The 23,084-nt window shown below is 37.9% G+C and overlaps 1 protein-coding gene across 1 annotated transcript in view; it reads left to right on the top strand.

Moving 5' to 3' along the window:
• FBN2 (fibrillin 2) overlaps positions 1-23,084 on the top strand; it is a 275,158-nt gene that overhangs the window by 199,661 nt on the left and 52,413 nt on the right. The window contains exons 28-38 of the mRNA XM_066383650.1: positions 1,407-1,532; positions 1,956-2,078; positions 2,236-2,361; positions 2,702-2,827; positions 4,524-4,646; positions 6,808-6,930; positions 9,297-9,422; positions 18,377-18,499; positions 19,051-19,173; positions 21,812-21,973; positions 22,691-22,759. Of these exons, the coding sequence (XP_066239747.1) occupies positions 1,407-1,532; positions 1,956-2,078; positions 2,236-2,361; positions 2,702-2,827; positions 4,524-4,646; positions 6,808-6,930; positions 9,297-9,422; positions 18,377-18,499; positions 19,051-19,173; positions 21,812-21,973; positions 22,691-22,759 (1,350 nt within the window). The remainder of the gene's footprint in view (positions 1-1,406; positions 1,533-1,955; positions 2,079-2,235; positions 2,362-2,701; positions 2,828-4,523; positions 4,647-6,807; positions 6,931-9,296; positions 9,423-18,376; positions 18,500-19,050; positions 19,174-21,811; positions 21,974-22,690; positions 22,760-23,084) is intronic.

Here is a 23,084-nt window from a genome sequence, read left to right as displayed (position 1 = left end):
GGACCCCATGAGAAGACCAGCAGTTGGTCTTGGAGCGTTCCTACCTGCTGCTTTTCATAAATACAGAAAGGCCTCTGGGCTTGCTGTGTTCAAGTGTACTGGCTTTCACACTTTGAGTTAGCCAGGAAACATTTTCTTCACTAAAATCTTTCTTAAAAGTATAAGCAAATAAGACATTTTAAAATAGAGCAGATCACAAACCTCCCTTTGAAAACAATTTAAGCACATCTCAGAATATTTATTTATAAATCCTATTTATAGCAAGATGCTAATATATTAGATGGCTCTTAAATCATAGACTAAACAGACGGTTTTTAAAGGTAAATTTAAAGGTTTTAAATATTTCTATTTCATTTTAATAATGGTACAAATAGCTTTTTCACACAGATAATTACAAAATGTTAATTCATGGTTGTCAGTGACTCAAGAGATCTGTTTCTAAGGTCAGTTTATTTTGTTAATTTATTTTTATGGACCTTAGAGCTGGAAAGAAGTGCCCCTCAGAGGTACAGTGTACAAATCAGATACATATTTTTGCAGATGTAACAAAATAAACAATGATTATAGACAGAATTTTGTATGTCACATAGTCTTACTAATTTTGAGAATTTAAGATGACTTTCTTAATATATCTGGTTATATAGTCACTATTTTTACCTTATCTTGTGTCTGACAAGTAGGTTGTATGGAAAAAAGGATCACTACTATTTTCTTGTGACTTTATTTGTTAGTATTAGTTTATTCCACAGATCTTTGCAGGAGTGTGTTATGGCACTGGCTCATCTTATAAAGGTTAGTTAATTTTAAAATAGGCAATATAATACATAGGTCTGCCTCTCCAGGCACGCTAAACGCACCACATGATGAAAACAGATAAATAAGTGAGGACCGTGCAACCAGCCCCCCTGCCCTCAGGAATCAGCCGTCTTCCCTCAGGAAACACCAGCTCCTGACCATCTGATAGGACCAGCTGAGTGTGCCAATGTAAATTCCTCTATTGAATGGTAGCAAGCTTCGTTTCTGGCATGTGCTAGGTGCGTGTGGTCTAACGTGGTAGTCACTAGCCACATGTGGCTGTTTAAATTTAATTAAAATTAAATAACATTAAAAGTTCAATTCCTTAGTCATACTCTCCACATTTCAAGGGCTCAGCGGGAGCTATATTTTGGACCGCACAGATATGCCACAGTTCCATCATTGTAGAAAGTACGACTGGACAGCACTGTTGTGGATAGAAAGAAGAGAAAGAAAGATTCCAGAATTTTCTTTGGATGCCTCAGGAGATCGTCTCACTTCCCCGTGAAGGACACAAAGCCCTTTGCAGGCCACTGCTCCTGTGCTGCATGTTCTTGATCATTTAAGTGATGTTATTGTGGAAAACATTAATTCTGGGTATCTTTTTATAGATATTAATGAATGCTCCCTGAGTGACAATCTCTGTAGAAATGGAAAGTGTGTGAACATGATCGGAACTTACCAGTGCTCCTGCAATCCAGGCTACCAGGCCACGCCAGACCGGCAGGGCTGTACAGGTAAGCACAGGCCAGGTGGGTCTGGAACTTGTATTTCTCAAATCAGCCTAGGACTACTTCTGGTACTGACTATAGAATGCAGTTGATGGGAGTCCCTTATCCTAGAAATGAATCTAAGAGGAGGCTTCGCAGAGGAATCTCTGGTTTTATCATAGAAAACTCCCTAAACTCCATAGTTATTATATGTCTGAGCTCTTTAATCGTAGGTTATTGGAGCTAAGTGTGAAATGGAATGCTGTCTAATAGGAAGTAAAAAGAACTAAGAAAGACTAGTGTCTGATGGCGAATCAACATGAATAGTGGAGAGAAAAATCCAAAGCTATTTAAACATCATCAGTTTCAAAAGAAGAAAAGCTCTTTATTCTTTTATTTTTTAAGGCAGTAGCCCTGTCAGGTAATGTGGCGGCATTGCTGTTTTCCCAGATATTGACGAATGCATGATAATGAACGGTGGCTGCGACACCCAGTGCACCAATTCCGAAGGAAGCTACGAGTGCAGCTGCAGCGAAGGTTATGCCCTGATGCCAGATGGGAGGTCGTGCGCAGGTACAGAAAAGAAGATACACAGACTTTGTGCATCGAATTCATTTTATCTTACAAATCGGGCTCCAGATATTTTGAGTGATACTGGATGGAAACAAAGATATCTGAGCTTAATAAAAGCCATCCTTCCTTTCATTTGATGTTAATTTTGTATCATCAGATATTGATGAATGTGAAAATAATCCTGATATCTGTGATGGTGGCCAATGTACCAACATTCCTGGAGAGTATCGCTGTCTGTGTTATGATGGCTTCATGGCTTCAATGGACATGAAAACATGCATTGGTGGGTACCGTAAAAACAGGATAAATATTCATATACACATACACAGTATACGCACATTTGTGTACAGACACACACACACATAAACACAAAAAGAGGTTTTTTTCACTTATTTAAAAAATTCTAACCATTATGTTACAAAATGTAAAAGGGAAAGAAAAAATTATTTGAAAAAAATCTTAAAGACAATATACTGTATCTACAATACTATGTCTTGCAAATAGAGTGTATTTAAATTTTTATTTGTATATTTTAGCATTGTGTGCTATTCAGTTTAAAAGACAGCTTTTGAACTGCTAAGAAGAACAAGTATTAACCAAGATACTAAAAATAAATTTTCTAGATGTGAATGAGTGTGACTTGAATTCAAACATCTGTATGTTCGGGGAATGCGAGAACACCAAGGGATCCTTCATTTGCCACTGTCAGCTGGGTTATTCAGTGAAGAAGGGGACCACCGGCTGCACAGGTAGGTCTCAAGCTCATATCCTTTGTGTTTCGCCAGCCTTTGACATCATCTGTTTTCCAGCATCTTTGAGGTTGTTGTCCACACCAGGCTGCGACTGTGAGAGTGACGAGTAACCAACACAGAGCAAGTGTGATGTGTGTGGCTCACCTTTGTGGCAGCACATGGCTCCAGTGACTCCCGACCACGGAGTGGGCTGCAGGTCCAGATGTGCAATGCAGAGTGGGTGTGGAGTCTGGGCCCCACGGTTCTGACATGCCTCTGTTAGTTCCCGCAACAGCGTTCACGCCCTCAGGAGGACTGTGCCCGCACAGGAGAAAGCCATACCTGAGAAGGGAGCACCAAAGACCTGAATGGAGCCCGTTGCTGCTTGTATTTGAAGTTCTCCTAAACTAGCAGCAGTTTATCTAGATTCTATTTAGACTCTTTCCTTCCTTTCTTCCCCAGTCTTTCCTTCTCTTCTTTCTTGTTTCATTTGCTTTTGTCCTCCCTTCTCCTTGTCCAAATTGCTTCTCTTTTTTCTCTCATTACTTTCTTTCTTTCTTTGCTCACCCCATTCACTGTATCTCTTATTCTCTTTCTCTATTAGGTAGTCTTAACCTTTTCTGTAAAGGGCTGGGAGGAGGGCTAGGAAGTTCCATGTTCATTGCTTTGGACTAAGAGTTTCTCATTGCTCAATTTAAGGCTCTTGTATGGCATTTTGCTCAAGGCAGGTGGAGGATCGCTTAGACAGCAGCCTGGCCCTTAGCGGAAGGTGTACTCTGCATGTTAGCCTCTAGCAGTGTTGATATAAAGCCAGTAGTATAGTTTGTGTGTGTGTGTGTGTGTGTGTGTGTGTGTGTGTGTGTGTGTGTGTGTGTGTGAGAGAGAGAGAGAGAGAGAGAGAGAAAGAAAGAGAGGTGGGGGGACAGAAAGAGAGAGTTCAGGATCTATATGTAATCATTGAGCTGAATAGAATAAACTATTTCTAGTTTATAAAGTTCTAGAAAGCTATGGGGAACTATATAGTATGTATGTGTGCATATATATATATAAATGCATATATCTATATGTATATATGTTATATAGGCAAAGATTTTTTTTTCAGATAACATTTCTAGTGAATATTTTTCCACATTGTCAAATAAATAGAAACATGCACACTAAAATGATAGTTTTCAAAAAAACTCGGTAAAATGTTATATTGATTCTAAAAATGACAAATGATCATGTAATTTTAAAAAGAGAATATATCACTTTTAAAAAAAAAAAAGCTTATTTTAAAACTTCATGAAAAATGTTACAAATATTAATAGGAAAGTAAAAGCAGTCTCCTTTTGGAAATAAGATTTCTCTTGCCATCTATAACCTGAAGCCTTCTACATGGAGTTTCATGTGGGCCCAGGAAGGAAGAAAAAACCCAGGGGCGGTGAGGGGCTGACACACGTGCCTGTCAGAGGACAAGAGCTGCTGCATCTCCCTCCCACCAGAAAAGGGCTGGCAGTTCCCTCTAGGGGAAGGGCTTGCTTGATTTGGACCATGAACTTTCAAATCTTGTTGGCTTCTACAGACATTAAAAATAAAAATGTTAATGTTTTCTTTGTACAGTTTTAGATATTTCCATATTTATTTTAAAATTGTACCTGCACAGGAAATATACTGGGAAGTAGAATTAATTCACTTATACTTGATCTTCTTCATATTAACTGTGGTTTCCCAGATGTGGATGAGTGTGAAATTGGTGCCCACAACTGTGACATGCATGCCTCGTGCCTAAATGTCCCAGGAAGCTTCAAGTGTAGCTGCCGAGAAGGCTGGATTGGAAATGGCATCAAATGTATTGGTGAGTTTGCAAACATAAACTACCTTTGCCGAGACACAGAGATCTTCGAGGCTCTTCTTTATACATCGTTGTTTACCCACATACTTGAATAGGAGCATTCTCTTTCTCATTTGTTCTCTTGAAAACCAAAGGCTATCTTTAGTTGCAAGAAAGTTCTTGTCTAAGAGTTTCCTTTAACATTGGCATAAATGATCAAATTACAACAGTATGCCTTGGCATCCGCTTTTTCGTGTGTTGTTCAGTAAAAATTATTTGGTATGCAGCCAGAAATCCAAGCAGCTGAATAATGAAAATGACTAATATATTTTCCCAATCTTTTCGTCATCAGTGAGATTTAAAACTCAGTGAAATAAATGAAGGTAATGAAAAGTTTTTTTAGATAACCTAAGTCTGGAATAAGCAGCCAATACCAGCTTCTTAATAGAAAATAGAATTTTTTTCCTCCAGAGAAATCTGTTTTGTTAGGTTGGAAGAGATCTGATTCAAAGGAAGGAGAATGGGAAGGCAGTTGCCATATTCCATGTTTTATAGTTCCTGAGCGAAAGTTGAGTGAGTCTTTATAGCTGGGAAGCAGAAGGCCAGAGCTTACCCTGGGTGTCATGCACAGTGCTGTGTACTGTGCTCAGTGCTTTACATGCCTTAGCAATCAAGCATTTTCCAAATGGTAAGATTTACCCAGGTCAATTTAAAGTAGAAAATTAAGCAAGCTAAACTGACCTCCCCATGATTGCCCATTAAAATCTTACAAGACTGCAATAAGCATTAAAGAATGTCCTTAAAATTTCTTACCAATAACATATTAATTTGAATATGCTTTTTCATCCATTTAATTATTTTATATTTATCAAGCATTTATGAGCTGACTATAGAATTTTAATTGTCATGGTTTCCAAATAACTTGGCTAAGGAATGCTCTATGCTGGCTTCAAGTCCAGTCCACCAGCTACCACTTCTAGTCCAGCCGTCTCCTTATCATTAATCTCACATCTTTTCAGCTGCATTCCCATTCCCATTTTTCTAGTCCCACTCGACTATGTTTTTCTCTCTTTTAGTCTCTGTTTTTTGTGTTTCTTGTCCATCTGTCACGCTGGCCAACTATTGAGAAAGCTTTCCTCCAGTACCGGAGATTCAGCTATCTCCAGGCCTCTCTGCTCCAAAATACCATCCGAATCCATCCAGATCCATCTGCTCCTTCCCATCTCCACTGCCCTGCTCTGGTCTCAGCCATTCTCGGTATCCTCTCTGATCCTCTTGCTAATCCATCCCTCATATAGCAGCCAGTCACATCATTTAAACCACGGACCTGATGTGTTCACAGTGATCATTTTAACCCATTGAATTTAGGATAAACTCTAAGCTTCTTCCCATGCCCTTAGGCCCTACAGCACCTTTCCACTGTCTCTCCAGTTTCATCTTCATCACACTCTTCCTCTCCATTGTGCTTTGTCACTTGGACATCCTTTAATTTGTCACAACAAGTTCTTTTCCTACTCAGTGTCTTCATACGTGCTGTTCCCTCTGTAAGGAATACCCTTCCCTACTTCTGTCAGCAGGCTTTTACTAAACATTACTTCCTTACCAGAGCTTTCCTTGTTCCTGTACTCCAAATTAGATGCCTTTTTTTATTCTCTCATAGCACTTTGTAGTGTTTTTTCATGGTACATATAACAATATTTAACTTAATTTTCTGTGTTTGACATCTGCCTTTTCCACTAGACAATAGACTTCAGGAGGTCAAGAATCACATTCAGTTTCCTCATCTATAAAAGTAACTTAAAAATTTATGCTAATTTTCTGCTCTGAAATTCAGTAATATTTTAGAAATTGACCCATTTTCTTGATAATGAAACCAGTGTTAAAATTCACTTTGAGTAAAAGAAGGAAATAGAGCCATTTTTTTTTTTTAGTCATTAAAAAGCTAGTTGATTAGATATCTCACAAAATGCTTGGATTTGTACTTTTGGCCCATGTTTGTGGCATGAGCATTTTGGATTATGAGTCTGACATCTTAGAAAATTAGAACTGTGACCTTAGAGATAAACTAAAACACATTCCATTTAGCCAGTTTAGATTTAAATGGAGACAAATGAAAACCTCTTTGAGTGTTTAAATGTTCTGTTTTTGTTTTTGAAATTCATTGCTGTGTTTTCTTGGCATGAAGATCTGGACGAGTGTTCAAACGGAACCCACCAGTGTAGCATCAACGCTCAGTGTGTCAACACCCCAGGCTCCTACCGATGTGCCTGCTCTGAAGGGTTCACTGGTGATGGCTTTACTTGCTCAGGTGGGTGAGAGTCCTGAGGTGTGCTCTGGCATGACTTTCTGGAACATTCTATTTGAAGAAAACTTGTTAAAGGAAGCTGAAATCCCTATCTATGTTTTAAAACTTATAGGTGGCTATAAATATTTTAGAAATATTTTCAGGTTTTTGTGTTTAATGTAAGAGAAACACATTCCATTTGGCCAGTTTAGATTTAAATGGAGACAAATGAAACCCTCTTTGAGTGTTTGAATGTTCTGTTTTTGTTTTTGGAACTTATTGCTATGTAAGAGAAAGCTCTTACATTAAACACAAAAACCTGAAAATATTTCTAAAATATTGGTGGAAGATTTAAAATAATGACATTTATTACTATTCTTGACTGCTAATGACTATCATTTTCTTTTGTTTTTTTTAATAAGACATTGGCCAAAAATACAGGCTCTGTCTGAATCAGACCGCCTGAATTCAGATCTTGCCTGTGCTGCTACTGCCTATATAACCTTAAATAAATTACTTAACCTGTATGGCAGCAGTTCTCAACTTGTGGGTCGCGACCCCGGCGGGGTCACCTAAAGCCATCGGAAAATACATAATGCATATCAGGTATTTACATTCCAAATCATAACTGTAGCAAAATTACAGTTATGAAGTAGCCACCAAAATTATTTTTTGGTTTGGGGTCACCGCAACATGAGGAACTGTATTGCGGGGTCACGGCATTAGAAAGGTTGAGAACCACTGCTGTATGGCCTTTACAATGGGCATAGTAATAATAATAATACCATTTATTTTGTTATTTTTTATTATTAAATGAATGATATGTGGGAAAACTATTCAGCTTCTTCAGATACGCTATATGACCTACCCAGTCACTGCTGTTTCATGTGTTTATCAAAATCTCAGATTATCACATGGTTTTGAAAGGACTAAATGAAATAAAACATGCAGAGGGCTTAGGAAAAATACTATATGAACTCAGTAAATGTTAAGTGCTACTTAGCTACTATTCATTTCACGTTCCTTAAGTATAAAACATCTACTCATTATATTCATTTTTAAGACTAGGTCATCTGGTCCTGGCCAGTTGGCTCAGTGGATAAAGCATCAGTCCAGCGTATGGACAACCCTGGGTTCAATCCCTGGTCAGGGCACGCAGGAGAAGTGACCATGTGCTTCTCTCCCCCTCTCCCTCCCCCTTCTCTTTTTCTTTCTCTTTCGCAGCCAGTGGCTCGATTGGTCTGAGTGTCAGCCCTGGGCACTGAGGATAGCTCAATTAATTTGAGTATCGGCCTCAGACAGGGGTTGCTGGGTGAATCCTGGTTGAGACACATGCAAGAGTTTGTCCCATTATCTCCCTTCCTCTCACTTAAAAAAAACAACTAGATTATCTTTCTGGGTATAAAATATGATGCTTTGTCTGTAAAATAGTTGTTTCTCAGTTGAATTCCAGCACACACCTTAAACCCATAACTGAAAGACTCTAACATTTTTTCTGATTATCGACATCAAAAGCACAGACTCATCATTTTCAAATGCCTCTTTAAGGAAGCATGTCTATTCACTGTTAACGCATTATTACTTTTCAACCTTGGGTATTTCATCCTCTTTAGAATTTCTCTTCACCATGGCATGATGGAAGAAAGGGTATGGCTTTGGTGTCAGGTACAGCTGTGCCTAGAGCCCAGCTCAGTCACAGACCAGCTCGCTGTGACTCCTGCCACTCAGTTGCCGCTCTTGGCTTTGATCTTTCCTCTTCTAAACGTCACAGGCTTGGTGGACTGAATGAAAACGTGCATATCTAGCAACAAGCACGTCACCTGGAAAATACTGGCCCTCAATAAACATTCCGTCCTCCCCCCCTTTTCCATTAAACGGAATTAGGTTATCTTTAAGGTCTATGAATAATATCTATTAGCATAATTAAGATAGGAATATTTTAATAGGATGGTCATGACATGAAAAAAGCTTTTGTAATTCCCATAGAGTGTCCCTAATTTGCTTTAAAATACTTAAATTAGTGAAAGAACAAGTTACTTCGTAATGCTTTCAAATGAATTAATACCATTATAAGATTAGTACTAATGTTCTTTGTCATATCTAAATGACGTTGGTGCAATACTGATGCAACAAATTGGCATAAAAGAGAACTAAGACAAATGTAAGACACTGCATTCCTCCTGTTAATCGTGTTGTAATTTAATACTAGAGTGTAGATTCAAAGCTCCACTATTACGTTGTATACCCTTATTTAGGTGACTTTGGTTAATTGTTGCTTCATGCTAATGAGTACTCATTGAAGCCAGTGAAATTGACTTAGTTACAGAGAAAGGAAAAGATGTGTCCTGAAATTTGAAACTTAATAGAGATGTAATTTGCTTCTCCCCCAGATGTTGATGAGTGTGCAGAAAACATAAATCTCTGTGAGAATGGACAGTGCCTCAACGTCCCGGGTGCATATCGCTGCGAGTGTGAGATGGGCTTCACTCCAGCCTCAGACAGCCGATCCTGCCAAGGTGGGTCACCAGGATTCCAACTCATTTCCAAGTTGGATCAACTACAGCAAATGAAACCACAAAAAGGGCTGGAACAGGCTCCACCTGGAAGCAGAATACACAGCACATGCTGCACATAAAAAAGTCATTCGTTTAAGCATGGATTATTTTGCCGAATGAATAATGAGGAAGGCAGCTTTCATCTCTTATGAAGTTTTCCTGGCCATGAGCCAATAGTTGGAAGTTTGGCTTATTTTTTTTTAACCATTTCTTTTTTTATCAGTAAATGAATGACATGTGGAAAAACTATTCAGCTTTTAAAATAGGATATACTACCTACCTACCCCAATCACTGCTATTTAATGTGTTTATCAAAATCTAAGTAGCCCATTTTTGGCATTTACCTCTTGTGTTAGTCTGCTGTCTGTGTGTCTGGGACTGGAAGTCCTCTTCAGGGACTCATCAAGGACTGCACCTTTTGCCTAAGAGTAATGTCTCCTTCCTCTCAGTTATGACATCATCCCTCTTTCCTAGAAATGGGACTTTGTGACTAGCATCATATCCTTCCAAGAAAAAGAATTTGGGTTTTCTTTTAAATTAGAGACTCAGATCACATTACATAGCATTTGGGCCATCATTGTGTTCATAAGAAGTACATCAGAATATAAATAAAGAAAGGAAAAGCATTGAAAACAAATCATATAAACCATAAGACTAACAAAATTGATAATTCATAGAAAGCCTTTAAAAAGTAACTCAGGCTAACTGTTAGGCAAAGACAATAAAATCAAATCAGATTACAGGGGCTCTAATCCAGTGGTTCTCAAACTTTTTGCAGTTGGGGCACATTTAAAATCCTACAAATAATTGTAGGCACACTACATACAAATTTCTGAGAAATATTTTATAATAATTAAGTCAAATATTAAAGAAAAAATATAAAGTCCAAGTGTGCTTTTATGGTAATTAAACAAAATAAATACAACAAAATTAAATTAATTCTGACATTAAAAAACATTTTATCAAAATAACCTGGAGATGTTTTCTCTGAACCTATGTACCGTAATTGATTAATGTCACCCCATTAAAATTAATAAAAAATTAAATAAATAAAATAAATAAAATTTTTTAAAAATTTTTGTTACATTTTTTGAATTATGCTTTTTAGAATTTGTAAAAAAGGAATTAAAAATAAAAAACAATAAAAAAGTTATCTTTATATATATTTACATATATATTTATACACATATTTATATATATATATACACACACACTCACACACACATACATTCTTAGTAAGATGTAAATTTGGCAGGTCCCGGCACAAATGTGTTTTTTCATTCTTGTGTCTATGAGAAACATGAGTCTGATGTGTCCTAGTGATTTCTTCAATGTTTGGGCATATATTTGAAAGGCAGACTTTCATTTCCTTGTCAATACATAGAAGAATTCCTCTCTTTTTACTCTTAATTGTGTTGAGGGTAGAAAATTCTAATTCACATAAATAGGATGTTGAAAATTGTAGTAAAATGTTCAAAGCTTTTTTAGATATTGCCACTTACTCTTCTTTTATAGAAATCCAAAAGGCTTCAAGAGACAATTCCTTATGTTTAATCATCAATCCAAAACGCCCACCATACATATCATCTTAACTTGACACCAAACAAAGCATAGAAGAAACTTGTCTCCAGTCTTTCTGGGGAACATGGGGAGTAGTGTAAACAATCCAGCACCACAGCTTAACAGCCTTTTGCAACCTAATCAGGCAGGTGAGGTGTGGGGTTGGGCAGACAGTCTGCTTATAGCCAATTCCCCACACCTCTGTTCCCCAAAAATCTAAACTCCAAAAACCCTGTTGGTTTTTTGGTCCCCAACAGGCACATATTTCTCTGGAATACCATAGGGTTCACCTGGAAATCTTCTAGGGTGCACCAGTGCGCCCTGGCACACACTTTGAGAACCACTGGTCTAATCAAATGAACAGAAATATTATATCCCAGCACAGAGACACACACATACACACACACACTCCCTCTCTCTCTCTTTCTCTCTCTCTCTCCCTCTCTCTTCACCAGCAGCAACCGAACCAGACCGAATTATATATCCAGGTTGGCTCCGAGTAGAGCCTAACTGACCCACTAACAAGTGGCACTTGAAGAAAGCAAGTATGCCTTATAGATCATGGAATTTTCCATACGTATTCATCAAGTTTGAGAGAATCAAATAAGCAGGTGAAGAGTAAGCCTTGGGAAAGATGCTATTAGAAACTGGAAGCATTTATTCTTCTGTACTGGCCTGCTAGGTTGGGCAGAATCTAATCCGCTTCACACAAGGCAGGTGTAGAACGAGCTTCATTTATTTCCCAGTTCTGGTTTCTCCTAAGCGCTGAAGCCAGTTAGTAGGAAATGTGAGTCAGTACAGTTATGGAATTACATGATTTATTACCCATGTCAGCTTGACAAGAGTTAGTAGGAAAAGGAATAAGTAAGCAGTAGGCAGACACTTCTGCCAACATAAAATTTCAAAGTTAATTCCTCATACATAGTACAGAATTTCCTCTTTGTAATTTTGTCTTTAAGGCATAAAGACACTAGACCTTCCAAAACTTTTCCCAGACCTCCTCCAAGTTGATATTAAGTAGTTCCTATTTAATGTACTTCATCACATGTTTTCTCATAATATGTCATTACCACCAATGGCCAGGGTAACTGGGAGTGGCACACATGTAATTCACCTTCAGTTAAACCCTCTGCTTCATTTAGCTAAATGCCAACTTTGAAATCCCAAAAGTGTACTTTAATGGTTGTGCCTGTTTCTCCTTGTTTTTGTCTTAGCTGACTCATCTAGACAGTTTCTTTTGAATTTACTAATTTAATTCCTTGATGTCTCTCCATCTTATAAATATATGCCCCTTTGAATTGACCCTGTGATCACCATTATTCACTCAGCATCTGTTTTTTACCGCCAATTCTTAGCATTTTTAGAGTCCAAAAATGGCTAACTTGGGCATTTCTCAGTATTCCCCAACAAAATGGGAGAGTACAAAACCTGGAGGAGCCGCCTAAGGGACTGCTTAGGACGACATCAGATTGACAGAACCTGGGTACGGGCTATTTAGTACAATGTCTGAAGAGAGCTCATAGGCCATGTTCATCAACAAAGAGCACTCAGAGCCCCGTGGAGCTCTTCCCATCCACAGTTCCCCGATCCCCACCTTATGGAACTGTTCTCCCACTTTATGAAAAGTCGGGCTATAAAATAGAAGCCTTAATGAAACCCAAACACCAAGGTGTCTTTCAAATAAAGCCCAGATAAAGAAAGGAGATGTCAAGAAACTCTACCTAAACTGTATCAAAGTAGAGAACAACTCTTGAAAGAGCTGATGAAACAATGCGCGTACAGACTGATGCAAACAATGGCAGCTCTGCAGGCATCCTAAGGAATTAACAACAAAAGAACATTCAAAAAGCAGATAACAAACCGGTCCAGAGTAGCAGAAAACTGTCCGAGGGACAATTTTCCATGGGTACTTTGTGCCATAATAGATAACATTAATAAAATATAATTAGACAAATTCAAAGAAATTATAAAAACAAGAAAGGATAAAAGACAAAGAGGGGAAAAAAAAGACAAAGAGGAAGATTGCAGTGTCAAGGGAAATAAAAAATGAAGACCGATGCAGCACATTTATATATAGAACTATTAAATAGAAGCAGCAAAGAACAGTAGAGATAAATGAAAATGTAATTACTAGCATAGGGAGTGGACTTGAGATAATGGCAGTGAAGGGGAAAGAAAGAAATTAACACTATTAGAGAAAAGACAAAGACCATAAACATAAGAATAATAATGTCGCTGAATTGAAGCACCCCAAAATATTGACTAGAAAAAAAATACTAAAGCCCTGGCCAGTTTGCTCAGTGCTAGACCATTGGCCTGGCATGTGGATGTCCTGGGTTTGATTCCCAGTCAGGGCACACAGGAGAAGTGCCCATCTGCATCTCCACCCCTCCTCTTTCTCTCTCTCTCTCTCTCTCTCTCTCTCTCTTCCTCCTCCTCCTCCTCCTCCTCCTCCTCCTCCTCCTCCTCCTCCTCCTCCCCTTCTGCAGCCAAGGCTCAATTAGAGTGAGTTGGCCCTAGGCACTGAGGATGATTCCATGGCCTCCTTCTCAGGCACTAAGAAGAGCTCAGTTGCTGAGCAACAGAGCAATGCCCCAGTTGGGCAGAGCATTGCCCCCTAGGAGTCTGTCCCTCTGCCTCTCCTCCTCTTACTGAATAAAAAAGAAAGAAAGAAAGAAAACAATACTAAATAACCAAACATCTTCCTGAAATAGAAGAACTGAATGTACAAGAAAGGGTAAATCATGATACAGAGACTTAGCCTTATTACTTTTGTTGACAAGTCATAGAAAAGAATTTTTCAGATACTGAATAGAAAAGGCAATTCATGAATGAAACAGAAACATTCAGTACCAAAAGACACTACAATGATGCCCACAAAGTTCTGAGGGCACATGTAACTGAAGAATATTAAACCTCAGCCGCTAGTTAATTGGCTAGTTAACTATAAAGACAATAGACATATTCTCACATATGAAATAATGCAGAAAGAAAACATCTGTGGGCTCTCCCTTCATGGGTAAAAAAAAAAAAATCTTATCAGCAATGAAACACAGCCAATCAAGAAATAAATGAAGAAGATGTAGGTAAAACATTACTGATTCCTTAAAGTGAAGAATTAGAATTAAATGCTGTAGATTGTGGTAAATTTCATAAATATTTATAAGGCAAACAATACAAATAAGTTGGAAGCATATATGAGTGCTAATTTTCTTCTCGTTCATTGTACAATATCTGTTAATACTGTCACAAATTATATTTGAGTTTTTTTGAATGCATTACATTTTTTTATTAGGCAGTTCATTATGAATAAGGGAAGGAAATCGAATTCAAGAAACTATTGTGAAGGCACAATTCATATACAGATGAGTTTGAGTTATAAAACCAAATAACCTTTGCAAATATGAAATGCCCTAATTAGAAAAAACAAATGCAAGGAATATCATAAAATATCAAGAATATCAGAGCCTGACTAGGCAGTGGCTCAGTGGATAGAGTGTTGGATTGGGACGCGGAGGACCCAGGTTCGAGACCCAGAGGTTGCCAGCTTGTTAAGCCCAAGGTCGCTGGCTCGAGCAAGGGGTCACTTGGTCTGCTGTAGCCCCACGGTCAAGGCACATATGAGAAAGCAATCAATGAACAACTAAGGAGCTGCAACAAAGAATTGATGTTTCTCATCTCTTTCCTTTCCTGTCTGTCTGTCCCTATCGGTCCCTCTCTCTGTCTCTCTCTGTCTCTGCCACACAAAAAAAGAATATCAGAAAAATCTGGTCACAAATTAGATAAGACTTGATAAAAGTACTAAGAAAAATTAAAAGCTCAGAGTAATCTGTGGTTGGAACAAGCAGAAAGGACACCTACAGAGTATGCTGATTTTGAAAATGCTCTTTGCTGTCTTAATTAAAATGGATAAGGCATGACGAATTGAAGAGAGAAGCCCCCAAAAAGAAACCTATTTCATATATGTTAGTTTCCTTATTTGTAAAATAAGGATAGTTCATGTGACTGTTGTGAGAATTAAGTGAATTAATACACATGAAACATTTAGAAAAACAGCTGACATATAGTAAGAATTCATTGACATTAAGAATCATTTGATTTTAATTTTGATTATTATCTCATATATTTTTTTCTGTGCATCCCAGAATCTACCCATACCCAACATGGATCAACCACAATATGTTCAGTAATTCAGTGGTGGCCTGGTGGGAAATGGAAAAACGTGTAGGGTGGGGATTAAGGAAAAATTAGTCTCCAGACAATGGAAGAGATTGGATGGCAGTATTTCAACTTACTATATCCAATGGAATTTAGCAAATTCCGGTTCAAATTATTCCAAAAGATGATAAAATTTTAATGTTTTTCATCAGTTGTTAATATTAGAAAATATTTTAGAAACTGTTGAGATAAAGTTGATCTGATGCATACAATGGTTTCAGCTTCACTCTTTGAATATGCAGAGAGATATATTTGGAACGACATTTATCAATGATAGTTCTTTTTGGGTGGAAGCATTTTGGAGTGACTTTCACTCTTTACTATTTTATTTGCTGTATTGTTTTCTGTCTTTTCTCTTTGATATCAATGCTTTCCTGTATTGTTTGAATTTCTGAGCATACATCAACTTTATAAAAGGAAGACTGAATTCTCTTAAACCTTATTTTACATAACTATGGCATTATTTAAATGAAATTTCTTTTTAATAAAGGCCATTTGAAATTAAAATGCAACCTGACCTGTGGTGGCGCAGTAGATAAAGCGTCAACCTGGAATGCTGAAGTTGTCCCTTCGAAACCCTGCACTTGTCTGGTCAAGGCACATATGGGAGTTGATGCTTCCTGCCACTCCCCCCTTCTCTAAAATGAATAAATAAATGATTAATTAATTTAAAAATATATTTAAAAATACAAAAGGAAAATGCATATTTAGAGGGCTAATGGCATAATTTCATTTTCAGTTATAGATTAACACAACTCAGTGATACACTAGCTCAATGAGTCTTTATTCATTTATATAAAGAGAATAATTTTGTTTATTGCCCCAACAGAAAAAGAGAGAACTTTATATATCAGTTGTACTTTTAAACACAATTTGACCCATACCTTAAATCTAAGGTAGTTGAAACTCATTATTTTAATCTTAGTTATCATATTTTAATTGACCAGAAACCTTTTTAGACGTAAGACGGCGCTTTAGAATGATTTGCATCAGGGGTCCCCAAACTATGGCCCGCAGGCCGCATGTGGCCCCCTGAGGCCATTTATCCGGCCCCCGCCGCACTTCCGGAAGGAGCACCTCTTTCATTGGTGGTCAGTGAGAGGAGCATAGTTCCCATTGAAATATTGGTCAGTTTGTTGATTTAAATTTACTTGTTCTTTATTTTAAATATTGTATTTGTTCCCGTTTTGTTTTTTTACTTTAAAATAAGATATGTGCAGTATTCATAGGGATTTGTTCATAGTTTTTTTTTTATAGTCCGGCCCTCCAATGGTCTGAGGGACAGTGAACTGGCCCCCTGTGTAAAAAGTTTGAGGACCCCTGATTTGCATAGTCTAGCCTAAAATGACATGCTTGGTCTGCATTCTCAGAATATGAGGTAATTTGTGTATAAAATGTTCACCCTTTCCTATGAAAAGAAATATAGATTATTTCTGCAGCTGTACACACACAAATGTGCCTTCATCTTCATATGAATGAGGAGTGATGTGTTATTTATTGACTGAGTTAAAGCCTCATGGAAGAGTTTCATAAACTGAATGTCTGACTTTAGTAGAGCTATTTTAATGAAACTTTTAAAGAATGTGGGGCAAGGGATGATCTTATTTCATACTTTAAGGGAAACAGTTATTTCCCTTTTTACTCTTTTTTAGCAAGAGAGACAGAGACAGAGGCACAGACAGATAGGAAGGGAGAGAGATGAGAAACATCAGTTCTTCGTTGTGGCACCTTAGTTGTTCATTGATTGCTTTCTCATATGTGCCTTGACGAGGGGAAGGGGTACAGCTGAGCCAGTGACCCCTTGCTCAAGCCAGCGACCTCGGATTTCCAACCTGGGTCCTCTGCGTCCCAAGCCGACTCTCTATCCACAGTGCCACCGCCTGGTCAGGCCAGTTATTTCCCTTTTTAAACGTACCTAATAACAGATCAGACTACAGAATAACAAAAGTTTTAAAAAGTCAAACTTAATGATATCTTTAATATTTAAAATATTGTTAAGTATTTTGTATGCTATAGATGTTTAACAAACATCTCTTTCCATTAAATTATTAGAATTTTTAAATTTGTTTTTATCTTTAATTTTTACCACCTCATTCCTTTCACATATTTATATTTAATTTTTGTAGTATTTTATGCCTTTGGAAAGTTTTTGTTTTGTTTAACTATATTATGACCCAAGACAGTTAAAATACTGTTAATAAAATAAAATACTTCTTTTATATTTGATATTAGATGATATTAGATGATATCCTTGCCATTTACCTGATCAAAGAAAAAGAAAACTTTTTTTTTTTTTCCCCCTGAAGCTGGAAATGGGGAGAGACAGTCAGACAGACTCCCGCATGTGCCCGACTGGGATCCACCCAGCACGCCCACCAGGGGCGATGCTCTGCCCCTCCAGGGCGTTGCTCTGCCGAGACCAGAGCCACTCTAGCACCTGGGGCAGAGGCCAAGGAGCCATCCCCAGCGCCCGGGCCATCTTTGCTCCAATGGAGCCTTGGCTGCGGGAGGGGAAGAGAGAGACAAAGAGGAAGGGGGGGGGGTGGAGAAGCAAATGGGCGCTTCTCCTATGTGCCCTGGCCGGGAATCGAACCCGGGTCCCCTGCACGCCAGGCCGATGCTCTACCGCTGAGCCAACCGGCCAGGGCCGAAAAAGAAAACTTTTTACTGCATAAGAATTTCTGAAGAGCCTAGCCAGGCAGTGGTGCAGTGGATAGAGTGTTGAACTGGGACACAGAAGACCCAGGTTCAAAACCCCAAGGTCACTCACTGGCTTGAGTGCAGGCTCATCTGGCTTGAGCGTGGGCTCACCAGCTTGAGCACGGAGTCACTGGCTTGAGCATGGGATCATAGACATGACCCCAAGGTTGCTGGCTTAAGCAAGGGGTCACTTGCTCTGCTGTAGCCCACCCCCACACCTCCAGAAAAGGCACATATGAGAAAGCAGTCAATGAATAACTAAGGGGCCACAACAAAGAATTAATGCTTCTCATCTCACTCCCTTCCTGTCTGTCTGTCCCTATTGTTCCTCTCTCTGTCTCTGTCACAAAAAACAAAGACAGAATTTCTGAAGAGATAAAATAATTTATTAAATCAAAATATTACAAACAAGAGGTGACAATTTTTTTAATTTTCAGATATTGATGAATGCTCTTTCCAAAATATTTGTGTCTTTGGAACATGTAATAATTTGCCTGGGATGTTTCATTGCATCTGTGATGATGGTTATGAATTGGACAGGACAGGCGGGAACTGTACAGGTATGTCCAGTTAAGGGCTTAATTCTGTTCGTATTAGTTGCAATGAATATTTTGGCCAGGTTTAAAAATTTCTCAGATTTCTGCTTAGCTTAGCTATGCCATGGGTTATACATGTTTTTGAAACAGAAAATTACATTCTGATACATTTATTTTTAAATGGAGTTAATCCATTTTTATATAAGCAACCTAATATTAAGTATCTAACATGAAACTAGGAAGACATTCTTTATATATTTTGTATGTACATGCATGCATACATATATACATATATATATATAATTTTAGTTAAGTGAATAGTGACATAATTTTTTTCTTCAGAATTCCAACATTTAATTATTCTCTATTAAGGATATTAAATGATGTTATAAATACATATGATTGATCTATGGAAACTGTTTTAGGGATATACAAAGATTTCATCTTTATTTCATTGCGCTGAGGCCTTCATAATGATCTACTAACTTACCAAACATTCACCAAATTTTGGGGGACAGTAGTAGGCATGGAGAAAATAAAAATCTTAACATGGGCCTTCTAAATGTTTGTCCTAGATATTGATGAATGTGCAGATCCCATAAACTGTGTCAATGGCCTATGTGTCAACACGCCTGGTCGTTACGAGTGTAACTGCCCCCCTGATTTCCAGCTGAACCCCACCGGTGTAGGTTGTGTTGGTAAGTAAAAACTATCTGAAACAAACAAATAGAATTGTTTAGAGCTGAATATTCAAACTTTCTTGGTAATAAACTATGCTGAGTATTTTCTACAATTAATTTGCAAGTTAAGGGTCTTTTCCCTTAAGAAACTCTAGATTACCAAATTATATGGTCATTTTTTATCATGTTTATCTGTCAAGTCATATTTGGAAACAGATTTTCAAGATATCTGCTCTATCTCCTTCCTCTCACGGGCTTAGGAAGCAGGACTTAGAGAGGTGATGTACTGTGTTCAAATCCTCAGAGCTTGCAAATGGCAGAGCTGAGGCACAGTCCTAAGCTGCTGGTCCCCCTGTTCACTGCATTGGCCAGGACAGCCCAAAGTGGTAGGACTAATGGATTATACATTTCTCTCTCTTAGGAATAGGGACATGTAAGAGTGTAATAAATGCAGTAAAGCATGTTGGGAGATCGGGGAGAAGCAAAGAAGGCAGTAATAAAGGTTCAGAATCTGTCTTCAACATTCCTGACATCTCTGATCTTTAGAAAATAATTGTCTAACTTTTGCCATCTGTCCTGTCTCTGCACCTTAGTGAGTGTTTATGTAAAGGAATAAATGGTCTGGAGAATTTCTTGATCAAAAAAAAAAAGAAAAGAAAAGAAAGAAAAAGGAGAGAAAAATTCTTGCTTCAGTACGAATCTGCCCACTGTCTTCAAAGTCAGTTTTCTAGACCTTGCAGTATATGGAGGGAATGTTTGCCACTGTGACTTATGCATGATTTTTATATATTTTTTTAAATTTTAGAGAATATATTTAGTTACGGTTTATGACTACTCCAAGTTCTGACTTTTTCAATCAGAATTATTTGTTCAATAAATATTGAGTGCTTTCTATTCTAAAGACTGCAGAGGGCCTGACCTGTGGTGGCGCAGTGAGTAAAAGCGTCGACCTGGAATGCTGAGGTTGCCAGTTCGAAACCCTGGGCTTGCCTGGTCAAGGCACATATGGGAGTTGATGCTTTCTGCTCCTCCCCCCTTCTCTCTTTCTGTCTCTCTCTGTCTCCTCTCTCTAAAAAATGAATAAATCTTTTTTTAAAAAAAGAGAAAGACTGCAGAGGGAAGAGAGTAAGCAAATTCTCTGCTGAATAATGTTGGTCCCATGGTCCTCCAAGGACCCTCTGCTCTATTGGCAGAAGTATAGACCAGGACAGCCCCGCAGAGAATGAACTACAGTACTCAGACTAACTTTAAGCATAGGACCAGTTTCTTTGTTTAGTTTCTCTTTAAAGAAATTTTGTTTATGTAGATTGATACTTCATTGCTTTATTATTTCTTAAAGGTTTTCCAAAACACAAAGACTCTGTGTTACAAATACCGTAAGGATCCACTGGACCCTTTTATAAGTCTAAGATAACATTAAGACATGTTAGTGATCTTATTTTTCTTTCATTTTGAACCATTTTATTTTATCATTACATTAGTTATGTCCAATGATGCTAAAAACAATATAATTATAAAGTGGAAAATGATGACACAATAGTGAAATAAAATGTCACTGTTGCATCATTTTTCAGTTTTCTTATTGTGTTGTCTAAGGGATTACATCGCCTTTCAAGAAGGTATAAAACAAGACTGGAAACAGTGTATTTTGACTCTTCTTTGAGCAATTATTAAACACAGTTAGAATTCAGAAGTTTTCACTTTCTGGCCACAATGGCAGGAAGAGAACAATGTACAGTGGAAATCATGTTATAGTTGTTAGATGTACCAGAAGATGAATGTAACAGACCAGCACTGCAGGCTGGATTCTGACGAAGATGGTGAAATTGATCATTTATTAAAATGCTGGGCTGTGAGTCTTCAGAGGCCAGTATCCTGGAATGTTTTTACAATCAAGAATCAAAAAATGAGTAACAATATATTTCTATAGATAAAGGAAATATGGTATTTTTGGCTTTTAGTCAATGAGAAACTCAACACGCGATATTTGACAGGAACCTGACTCATCCCAGGCTCTTGTTTCTCCCATATTCAAAATTTCATTGGTATGGTTCTTGGATAGACAAATGGTGAAACCAGGTGTTTAGACAAGAGTTGTTGGAAGGAAATGTGCGATGCAGAAATAAACGTACTCATGATTCTAATCGATGTTGATCATCTAAAAGTGAAAATGAGTTCATTTGTGGAGCAGAGAAAATTGCTGCCCTCTCACCAACAAAATTAAGAGCTGTCAAAGTTTTCAAAAATTTCTTCAGGTATGTGTTTTAATGATGCAAGAACAAGAAGTAATTAATGGTAAGCTAGAACTTACTAGAGATGTGTTGGAAACGTGGACTCAGTTTTTACGAAATGAATACATTTCAGGTTCATGCATGACTGCTGACAAACAGCTAAGTGCATTCGCAGGACCATTTCAGGCGTACGTATCTTCAAAGCCAAGAGAATATAGCATACAAATTTGAGTTAGGATAAAATTCTTATTAAAACGTTGAGTAAGGTGATTTCACTTGTGCAAGAGATTGTTTTGGACTGAGGATGAAAATGAGCCTGTTGTATAATGTACAAGAACTTGAATTTCATCATTTGAATGATTGTTCTCTAAAAAGAGATTCTGACTCTGGCAAGGGCAATTTTAAGCTCCTATGTTGCTCTGCAGACAACCGCGTTGGAAACTGTTACCTGAAGTTTGGTCCTCGAGGAGACGGGAGCCTGTCCTGCAACACCGAAATCGGGGTGGGTGTCAGTCGCTCCTCCTGCTGCTGCTCCCTGGGGAAGGCCTGGGGAAACCCCTGCGAGACGTGCCCACCTGTCAATAGCAGTGAGTATGGAGCCGAAGAAAAGGGAACAGACTGGTAGCTAAAGACTAATTGCAATTTTTTTCTTCTGCTGGGGATGGGAGAAATAGTGAGGGCCAAAATTTTACATTTCGAGTACTTTCAGTGATTATACTGAAACCAGTGATTTCTGTTTTATATAAAAACAAATTTGAATTATTCTCTTCCTATTGTTTTTCATGATATGATTAAAAGAAAAACTATTTTTTTACCCACAATCCAATATGAATGGTGATAATATTGATTCTCCATGGTATCAGTGATAAATTAGGTCATTCCTGGTTCTTCTCAGCGGTTGTTTCAGTTCAGGCTCATAGCTGTGTTGTATTCCTGAAGTCGAGAATGTTAGGCCTTAAGTTGAAACGTATGTTCTGGTAGGGACATAGTTGAGACTTGTGAATTGTCAAGTCTTTGAGTTTTTATTTACTACCAAAAAAGTTGTGATGTAAAATCGTCTGCAAAGGAATTCTTTCTTTAATTGAAAACAAATGGTTTTTGATATTCTGTCTCTATAACTTAGAAAGTAATGATTGTATTTCATGTAAAATGTAATCTTTAAATGTATTTGAAAAAGTACTAAGGAAAATGTAGATATGTCCCTTAGTATGTGTGTTTTGAGTCTGGAAATTGCTGAATGCTTGTTCATCGTCTCACACACTTGGGCGCAGGTATAAAATACCTTCTTTTTCTTTGTTTTGTAGCTGAATATTACACCCTGTGTCCTGGAGGTGAGGGCTTCAGACCCAACCCCATCACAATCATCCTAGAAGGTGAGTCCAGCTCTAACTGTTACCGAGGTTTAACCAGGGTGAAGAGTTTACTTTAGAAAAAAGCTGGTAAAACAGTTAGTATGGAGTGATCCCAACAAGATTATTTTGCAAAATACAGATGGACAGTCAATCACCAGGATGCTAAATAACCACATGTAAGTCGGAAAGAGCTGACCCATTGCAGTGATCTGATGTCTGATTGTTCCCCAGAGAAACTCTATTTACTGATATCCCCGACTTTAATCATCTCCAGCTTGCTTTATACCTCCTCTTAGATTATATAGCAAAGCTCCCTAACAAAGCCAGGAATCTCCATGGTCAGGAT

Source organism: Saccopteryx leptura, chromosome 4, assembly GCF_036850995.1.
Source record: "Saccopteryx leptura isolate mSacLep1 chromosome 4, mSacLep1_pri_phased_curated, whole genome shotgun sequence".
NCBI lineage: Eukaryota > Metazoa > Chordata > Mammalia > Chiroptera > Emballonuridae > Saccopteryx > Saccopteryx leptura.
Note: the sequence above shows the minus strand (reverse complement) of the source record. Positions and strands in the feature narration are given on the sequence as shown.